The sequence below is a fragment of the Micromesistius poutassou genome, assembly GCF_964030765.1.
Source record: "Micromesistius poutassou genome assembly, chromosome: 10".
Taxonomy (NCBI): domain Eukaryota; kingdom Metazoa; phylum Chordata; class Actinopteri; order Gadiformes; family Gadidae; genus Micromesistius; species Micromesistius poutassou.
This window is the reverse complement of record NC_140280.1, coordinates 10,516,156-10,526,118: the sequence shown is the minus strand read 5'-3', so window position 1 is coordinate 10,526,118 and position 9,963 is coordinate 10,516,156. Positions and strand designations below refer to the sequence as shown.

The following is a 9,963-nucleotide window of genomic DNA, read 5'->3' as shown; positions in this document are numbered from 1 at the left end:
GTGACTAGATACCAGCTACAGGCTTTCTTGTAAATCAGCAGACCTGGGAGGAATTTACCCACTGCCCCTCCCATCTCCCTCCTCCCATCTCCCTCCTCCCTGTCCCATTCTCATCAGAGGGTGTTTGGCAGTGTTGGTTTTATATATATATATATATATATATATGTATATATATATATATATATATGTATATATATATATATGTATGTATGTATGTATGTATGTGTGTGTGTGTGTGTGTGTGTGTGTGTGTGTGTGTGTGTGTGTGTGTGTGTGTGTGTGTGTGTGTGTGTGTGTGTGTGTTTGTTCTGAAATCCAATGCGTCCAATTTAGTTTATTCATCAACAACAAAGGAGGCGAACATGAGAGTTCGAGCAGTTTCTGAGATATCTATCTCTAAAACATGCGACGTTTTAAGCTGGAAGTTCACATTATTCATTATACTAAAATACTTAACATAAGCCTGAGCCTGCCTCCTGTTTGCTGAGTTGTTCACTATTCAGACAAGGCATGAACGGCATGAACGTTGCCTGTGGGCGGGCCAGAGCGCGCGAACCTATGACTATGTAAGGGCCTTAAGTTTCGTTTCCCTGGAAATCACACAGTTGATAGTAATGCTGCGTTCATGACAACTTGGCACTCGGAGAAAACGAGCTCCAACTTGTTATAAATTTAGTTACCGGTTGTCCAAATTCAGAGTTAAAGGTCAGAAATTCGGGAATAATATAATAGCTCCAACTTGTTGAACTAGACGGTAAAAGCAATAAACACGGCTGTCTTCACCGTTACTGGGAATGCAATTATTGTTTAGGTTGAGTACATAACTTGTAGGCTATAATTATGCAAAATGTGTTGATTTCGTTCAGATTACACCAAAGATGGGTATTATTTGTGTTTAAAAACGGAAATAGAAATATCACAGTATACATGTTTTTATTTTACATTAAAATCTTATATTACAACTTTGTACAAAAACAAAAATGGTTGGCATCAAAATAACAGCAAACATGATATACAGTGTGTATATGATTGTGTAGAATTATTTGTCTATAACTATAAGCATTTTCATGACATGCAACCTTTGCAAAACAATTTGAGTATGTTTAATGTGTTTAATAATGCTGCCTGTGAATATACAATAAAGTTTGCTGAAACCGGAGGCACCATTTTTTTTCCTCTTTAGAAAACCAAGAAGTGGAGCCAGCTGTGGTGATTCTTTTCCCTGAACTGAAGAAAAATGCCAGCATTCTCTCAACAAAGACACTGACAGCAATGTCAAGGTCACGGGATGATGACTAAGAATTTTAACCTATCTTAAAGTCTATTTCCACAGCGATGCTCAGGAGGATGGGTAAGGATGACATGATGTGGTCCTCGGCTAGTCGGATCCAGGACATGTCTTTGAAGTCTGTGAGTCAGAGGGTGTCCTTCCATCTCTGTTGGTCAGAGAGGCTTGGGAAGGGAAGGATGTTGGCCGGTTGGTATTGGGGGTTGGGGTACACGGTACCCCAGTTCTCAGCTGAGTAGGATTCAATCCCTGTGCTGAGGTCGGTGTAGAGTGGCACGTCGAGCTCATCTCCTGAAATCAATCAATGAACAAATCAATCAATGAACAAATCAATCACCACACAGAGTAAGAATGATATTCCTTAGTAACTTTGCATAGCACATTTATTTTGCTACACTAGCCTTAATAATGCTGTAGGTATGATGTTAGAGCTATAATTTGAGTCATTTGTTAGAAATGCCATAGCCATCAGTAAGCTGTAAATGTGTTGTGAGATTATCTGTTTTGATATTACTTTATATAAGCCATTTTCGTCAAAGAGAGGATCTCTTCCCTGATTGGTTTAGAATAATCATTCTGGCATGTCAATCAGAAGTGTCTGAAAAGCAACACTTCTCAATGGAGGAGAAACGTGGGGAGGGGGGGAGCAGAGAGGGAAATTCTGCTCTCTATTTATTTCTTGCATATTACATACAGCACATTTAAATCCAATCATTAGATTACAAGCTGGATGATATCCGATTAAATTGGCTCGTGCAATTTACCTGAGGATGTGTCACTCAGTTGGCTGTGTGGGCTGTAGTTTGAGTGTGAGTGACGTTCACTGTCATCTGAACTGCTGAATTGCTGATCCAGCTGGAATATCTGAAATAGCATGGCTTGAGTCAGCCTTAAATTGTTCTTCTAGTCATTTATTTAATGATATGATACACAGTTGAGAACATTTGATTTAGGGATATAATAGATGGACTGATAAAGCAAGGCACACATGGGGATTACATGCAAAAATCTGAACCAGAATAAAGAGATTCTCACATTAAAAAGATCCTCTGGGCATTCAAATTCTGTATAACAAAAGAGAACATATTTGGACACATTAAACACAATGATATGAACTTTTAAATGTTAAAATTACTTAAGTAAGTATTACTAGTACAGCCTTGTACTAGTCTAACAATAAAGCTATTAATAGTTATAGTTATATAACGTGCATTTCTATAATGAGTCAAGTTAATAATTTTCTTCAGAAACAAAGCTTCAAAAAATCGTCTACAACACAAGTAAATAATCGTCTGTTCCAAGAAGAATGAAGACAACAACAAAGCTAATATGCTAATGCTACAATGTGTCATCAACTGTTATGTTGCTGTTTCCATACCTGATAGGTGTTCTGGCGAAACTTGAAATCTAGTGTAGAAGCCATCTGGATTGAGTCCAATCGTGATTATATTTTCAAAATCTGGTACTTCAGATTCAGATGCACTCAGAGGCAGAGGGACCATGTCTACAAAGTGGAGAAAAAACAAAAGCATCAAATTTTGTAAGTATTAGCAATCAAATTAAACGTTACTGATAACACCATCTCTCATGAAGTGACATAGGCCTTCTTGCTGACTTGTTTCTGTCTTACCTTGTTCTGTGCTGTCAACTGTGTTTTCCTGTGGGGAACATGTGTCATCATAATGGGGTGGATGTTGATCTTCACACGACTGTGTGTCACTAAATTCCATCTCTTCCGACCTGGCCTTTGTGAACTGTGAGCAGAGAGAGACAATCTGAATGAATGAATGAATGAATGAATGAATGATTATTGTTAAAAAAAAGATTGAACTACCTTCATCCATTTCAATGTAATGTAAAATGTAATTTACCTTGTTTCTTCTCTTTCCTTCCTTGGTTTTGGTCCGCCTGTCTGTTGGGATTGATGAGAAAAACATCTTAATATTATATCCTAGCTCGCTAATCTTTAAGCACTATTGGAATGTATAGACTTAAAAATGTAAAAAAAATCATGACATTCTCTCACCTTTAGTTGTGGTGATTGCCACCATCTTGTAAACCCGCACTGCCTGTTGGCCTTTGTTGACATTCTTGCATTTCACTTGTTCAACGTCTGGCAGTGAGTTCATGGCACAGCGGAAGTTGGCTTTCCATTTCTTTGGGTCTGAGACGTCTACGCCTTCTTTGAATTTCCCTGAATAAAATAAATCAATAAAAAGGAAAGGCTCAGAATAGTACAAAAAAACCATATAAGAAACATGCTTGTAAATGACAGCCTCCTGAACTATTATAGGTACAATATCGAAGGACGCTTGGAATGCCATGGAAGTGTGACGAGGGGGTATTATGCATTCCAAAAATACGAAGAGAATAAAAAAATAATAAAACAATTCAAATGGACTTTGTAACTGACCTGTGTGTGTGTGTGTGTGTGTGTGTGTGTGTGGGGGGGGGGGGGGGGCATTCACCTGTATGAATGGCCCACTGTTTGAACAGACTGGCGTCCTTCTCGACCTGCCAGCCATGTCTTGCAGCATGCTTCCAGGTGATGGCGAACATCTTTTGGTCCTACACACACAACATCCTCATTAGTCAACATCAACAGCTGCACCACCGGACGGATATCAATGCCTTAACGTTATAGCTGTCTGCACCATTAGATTTGATATATTGTTTTATATAAAATGTAATTGAATAGAAGATTGCATGCGATTGAATGCAAAACAAATTCAATACAATTGACTATGGGAGCTAGTTTCCAAAATGTGTGTCATAGCAGTAAAGCAGACGAGAGATGAATAGCGCGCGGAATAGAACTCGTAGGCCTACCTTGTCCACCCAACTGAGTCCCGGAACTTTATTGGACTCGATCATCTCCTCCAACCAAGGTCTCATTTTCATCCTTGCTACTGGCATGTTTGTCTAAAGTAACAAATAGGAAAATATAATTGGTAAAACATCACGGTGTGAATAACCTAATTAATAACCAAAACATTCTTGAGCTATAATCAACAAATAACTTTTTTTGATTTGGCAACAAACTATAATAGAAAATAACGTTACTTATGGAATCTATAATAATGTCATGCATTTTCATTTGATTATTCAGTAGACTGTTTAAACCATGCGCTACACTCCACACACAGGTGTTCCAGCTCTTTGTTGAGACAAATCACTTTTCAAACAAAAAAGTAACCTCATCGCCTTTGAATAACGACATCACTTGCACACAAAAACAGTAGCTGTTATTAGTAAGCCTACTTACAGTTTCAAATTGTGAATAGTCCGTACAGAAGGTATTCAGAAATGTAAAGAATGATCCAGACTCTCTCCTGGGTTGATGTATGTGTCAGGTCGACTGCATGTAGTCAACTGAACCTCAAACGGAACGGTTTCTTATATACTCATAGGTTGGATTTCCCCTGTAATCGGGCGCAGCCAGCTATCAAAAAGGGGGTTGGCCACTGTTGATTTCGGTCCGCAGATGCGCAGAAGATTGTCTTCTGATTTCCCAGAAATGCCTTTGAATATAGGCAGACCCGTCTGTAGGCACAACACAAAACAACGATTCAACTTGGCATGCGTGAGCCAATAAGCAGGCAATATTCCTAATCCTTCACATTGTGCACGTTGAGTAACCTTCTGAGAAACTTATACTTAATAGAACTGACTTTTTAAAATAGTTTAGTAAATAAATTTTAAACAGTTCCCATCCTACCAAACGTGTGTAATTTGTCTTTCGTTTAACTATTTTAATATAGTGACGATTTTAAAATATGGTGCTTAAAATCTAGACTATATTTTCTTCAGTGTGCATGAGAATACTGTTGCATATAAACTATAAATAACCCCTACACACGTGTTCAAGGTACGACGACCAGTATTTTCAGACACGAACGTGTGACCTAGTTGGAGCACGCCCTTTCAAATAAACGGCAAGCTAAGCGAGCCGAGAATACGAGCGTTTACAAGAAATGATGTAGTAATTTAAACAGTCGATAGGGGGGGTGCTGGTTCGACTTTAGCAGATCTGTTGTTTACTGCATGGTCTATGGATGACAGCCTATTTATTTACAGTCAGAAAGCCGCACACACACTTTGGACTGCTGTGTTCATTGTTCATGTTAACTTGATTGTTGATAGTGTCGATACAATAACATTAACATGCAATTCTTTCGTTGGATCGTAGGATCATCATTATTATTCAGCTTGAGGAGGGAATCCGACACCATGCCCTGTACTGGGAGTTCTCTGGCCAAGTCTTGAAGCGTATGGTTCTGGAAGTAAAAATATTTTTTCCCCCATTATTCCCATATTGGGTTTTGATTTTAAAGAGAACTATAGGCCTACTATTTAAGTACATAACATGCAATACAATTGACTTATCACGATCGTCAATTTAAGCTCCGCCCACCTGAAATAATCAGGGGGTATTTCTGGTGCTTTCTCGGTTCTCTCGGAGGGAGGGAAAATAATGCAATTGTATAATACAAATGTTCCGGCTGACTTAACATCCGGAGCACAACAATAGCAGTTGTGTCTGTCTGTCGAATTGTCTGTATGTCTATTCGGAAATGGGAGGGAAAATAATTCCCCCTAATTTTACATCCAGAGAACCACTATAGTTGTGATAAGAACATTGAAAGAAGCCATATTTCCAATTAATTCCTGACTGTGTATCTTTCTATCTATGCAACTGATGAAATTAATATTGAATAACGTAAAAATGCCAATGATGCAGTCCTACAATGTTATTACACAACCTACAGCCATACACACCTCCAATGTGTTTTTTTCTGTTCATGACATGTAGCTCAATGTAGCTGATTCAAGTTCATGGTTCCAATCAGTGTCAATGGGGATTTTGTCTTCACCTACTTACTAAAGCCTACTGATACATTTTATATTTTTAAATTTAATATTCCTGTTTTCTCATCAAAGTAAAATATGGTTCGGTTTGTAGGTTTGAACTGGCTTTTTCTTGTTTATATCAAAACCTTGAAAATGTATATAAAAAAAACATATATATAAGTATATATTCAGTATGCTCTATGTCCTTATTTATCAGAACAAACACACAATACTCTCCCTAAAACAAACATACTGGTCCCTCTAAAAGCAACACGTAGAGTATATGGATCCAATATCCATTCATGTTCAGGAAGAGCAAAAGTCTTTATGGTATTGTTTATTTCTGTAACAATGGGTTTAGTAGGAGGCTTAATGTAAGCTCAAGTGCCTGTGTTATGGCAATAAATGCATCTTTGCAGAAATAGGCATCCCCTGTTTATCTCTATATATTCACTATGTATGTTATCTATCAGTTATATATAAATTATCTATTTATAGCCATTATCCATCACAACATCACACACTGGAGTTTTTTTATGATGCTGTCATTATTATTATGGTGAAATTACCAGTGACGTTGTACATAATATATTTTACACTTTGCAGTCATTGATTACGTAGTAAGTTGAGTCCATAGTTAAGGCAAGTTAAGTCCCTATTCAAGTCACTTTCTTACAAAGTCCTGCAGCGTCTTTCAGTATCAGCATCTGGCCTTATAAAGAGAAAAGCAAGGTATTAGTGTCTAACTAATAATTATAATATCTACCAATTTATCTATAACCTGTTCAAAAAGTATTACAATGGATTACATTTTGTATTCAATTATTGATATTCAGTTAATGCAATCAATCAAATAAACAATAACTCAAACTTATTTATTAGAGCAGCGGTTCTCAAACTATGGTACGCGTACCACCAGTGGTACGCGATGCGCTATTAAGTGGTACGCAAAAGAGTTTCCAAAAAATCATTCATTACTACATACATACATACATACATACATACATACATATCAGTGTTTCCCATACATAGACCAATGTGTGGCGCAGCGCCACAGATTCAACAACGAGCGCCACAAATTGATTCCGCTTTTTTGATTCCGCCAAAAAAAAGAAAATTACCCGTTAGATCTCTTGTTGCTTCGGACGAGCGCTAAATTGCTGCGGCCTATTCTGCTACACACAGTTCATGCCGGAGGCACATTTAGCATTTAGTCTTAAAATCTATATTATTTATTGTCAACTGTGGTCAGCTGTGTTCAGCTGTACAAAGTGGTAGCACTAGAACAGACACAGAGACACACACGCACACAAGTGAGAATCTCGTCCGCCCGCAATCCAACACAAGAATCCCATCCGCCTGCAATCCAACTCCCACCCACAATCCAACTCTCCCCCCCCCACCCCGGTATAATGTAAGCATTATAAAATTCTACAGAGTCTCACTCCGGCCAAAAACCAAAAGTTGCCAACCCTGCAGGGGGGCACCACACATTGCTACCTGGTCTGTGGAAAAAACACTGCATACATACATACATACATACATACATACAAACAAACAAAATACTAGGACAAATGGAAATACGTTAACCAAGAGATCATTAAAAAAGTTTTAAATAAGTTTTGACTTTCCTGTAATATTTTTGTTTCACTATCAGCCGACCACATCACATCACATCAGTGCGAGAAAGTCTTGTCTTCACTTTCCATCATAAAAACAAAATACAGAAGCAGGATTGATGCTGAGCCACACCTGAGACTGAAGCTGACCTCAATGTATGTATACTACATATATGTAGACATCGCAGGACTGTGTTTGCAGAGGCAGGCGCGCCCGTCTCATGAGGCTTATGGAAGTTAAGTTATCAGCGGGCTGGCCAACTTTCAATATTATTTGTATTTAGCCTTACATTTTCAAACAGGTTGTTAGTACACAGTTGTTATTCTTAATGTTCTCACTTGTGTGTGTGTGTTTCTCTGTGTCTGTTCTAGTGCTACCACTTTGTACAGCTGACCACAGTTGACAATAAATAATATATATTTTAAGATTAAATGTGCCTCCGGCGTGAACTGTGTGTAGCAGAATATGGCCGCAGGCCTACGCTACTGTAGTTTGTTATATTTTATAACATTGTTCCTAATGATGGTACTTGGGGAGACAAATATTTTCTGAGGTGGTACGCGGTATAAAAAGTTTGAGAACCACTGTATTAGAGCACTGTTCAACCACTCCGGTGGCACTGCTCGCCTCCCGTTTCAACCGATAATTTTTAGCGAGACATTGGGACCTTTTGCAGCCATTTTTCTGCAGACAAAACCAAGTGTTTTGACCTAAATCATGATTATCCCTAACCCTTACGAAGCTTTCTGTGTGCATAAACTTAACCAGATATGGGTCATTGAATGCGTTATTTCGACGACGAAAAGGTTGTGAGCGAAAGGCAAATGAACATATTTTAAACTCATGAGGGGCATGGTGCAGGCTCTTTTTAGCCTTTAGACCCCAAACTTGAAAAACATGCCCATAGGCTAGCTGTGTCTACACGAAGGGATGCATTTCGTTCTCCCCTTCCCACCAAAAATGGGGAGCTAGAAACTGCTAGCTGTTTAATGCCTATTATACATTTGGAGGTCACGCCCCTTCCCGCCCTTTCAAGATGGCCAAAATTCATACACATGTTCCTGATTTTGATTTCTAGCACATACAGAAAAAACCTTGGCCTAAACGGGTTAATTTTTGACAATGCCTGTCAGAGGTGTAGCTTGCAAGACGTAGTTGATCGGAATGTGGTTTAAAGGAAGTTTTGGAGATAAGAAGGTCCTACTGAGTTTTGCCAAACTTATTCTAGGGCCTGACTGGGAGCCCCACACCAAACATGGCATGGGGGTGGGGTGGGGCCCGTTGTTAGGGTTAAGGTTAGGGTTAGGGTCTGCCATTTCGCTAAGCAACCCAAAATTTCCCAGAGCCATCCAAAGATTGTCGTGGCAATTTTTTTATGCGATTTATTTAAAAAAATGCAAACAATAGTTGTAGAGAATTAACCTATTTATATGTATGCATACAGTAGTCTCCTCTCTAGCAGAGTGAGCCCAGAAGTTTTCTACAGTTTCACAGAGCTATTTAAATAGTCTCACCCCCTCCCTGCAATGCAATCGTCATTGATCAAATCAAGGAGATGTTTACCAATTGTCAATGATCAAATCAGGGAGATGTTTACCTTTGAATACCTTTGTGCTGTATTGAAATGCTCCCCCAGAGTTCTCCTATTAATTATTTACAGGCCACCCACATACTCTGTAAATTTTTTCGATGACTTATTGTCTAGCATCTCCACAGACTTTCACTGTAAATTTTCATACTGATGATTTGAAGTATGCAAAAAAACATTTTTTTTCCATTTTGGACACATTTGAACTGTCTCAACATGTCGTGAAAGAGGCTACTCATACTTGTAAGGGGCACACTCTAGACCTGGTTATCACAAAGGGTTGCAATGTTTCAGATCTCTTTGTGACTGATCCTTCACTGTCGGACCACTTCTGTGTTTTCTTTAATATATTTAAAAATGTTCTTTTAAAATCTAAAATAAAAAACAATGCAGAAAAGTTGAACGCATCTGGCGTAAAACAAAACTTAATATTCACGTGACGTCTATAAAGAGAGCCTCCGTGTCTACAATTTAGAATAAAAAAGTGCTAGAGAAACAATTATTATTTTTTTTTTTGCAACTGTTGACAGACTGACCAACCCCCCAACACAAATACCACCTGATCTTGATTCCACGCAGAAATGCAATGAGTTTGCAGTATTTTATACTGATAAAA

The 9,963-nt window shown here is 38.4% G+C and overlaps 1 protein-coding gene across 2 annotated transcripts; it reads right to left on the bottom strand.

Annotated features, from left to right (window-relative positions):
- Positions 1 to 916: 916 nt before the first annotated feature.
- Positions 917 to 4,687, bottom strand: irf1b (interferon regulatory factor 1b). Of its 2 annotated transcripts, none has more exons than XM_084474142.1 (10): positions 4,554 to 4,687; positions 4,118 to 4,210; positions 3,757 to 3,856; positions 3,315 to 3,482; positions 3,160 to 3,200; positions 2,919 to 3,063; positions 2,667 to 2,792; positions 2,324 to 2,352; positions 2,053 to 2,152; positions 917 to 1,579 (listed from the first exon to the last, which is right to left on the bottom strand). In XM_084474142.1, exons 2-10 carry the CDS (start codon positions 4,202 to 4,204, stop codon positions 1,416 to 1,418), a joined length of 960 nt encoding a protein of 319 aa, XP_084330268.1. In that variant the 5' UTR covers positions 4,205 to 4,210; positions 4,554 to 4,687; the 3' UTR covers positions 917 to 1,415. The 2 variants fall into 2 exon arrangements, with proteins under 2 accessions (XP_084330268.1, XP_084330269.1); XM_084474143.1 differs by having other exon boundaries at positions 2,919 to 3,042.
- Positions 4,688 to 9,963: the final 5,276 nt, after the last annotated feature.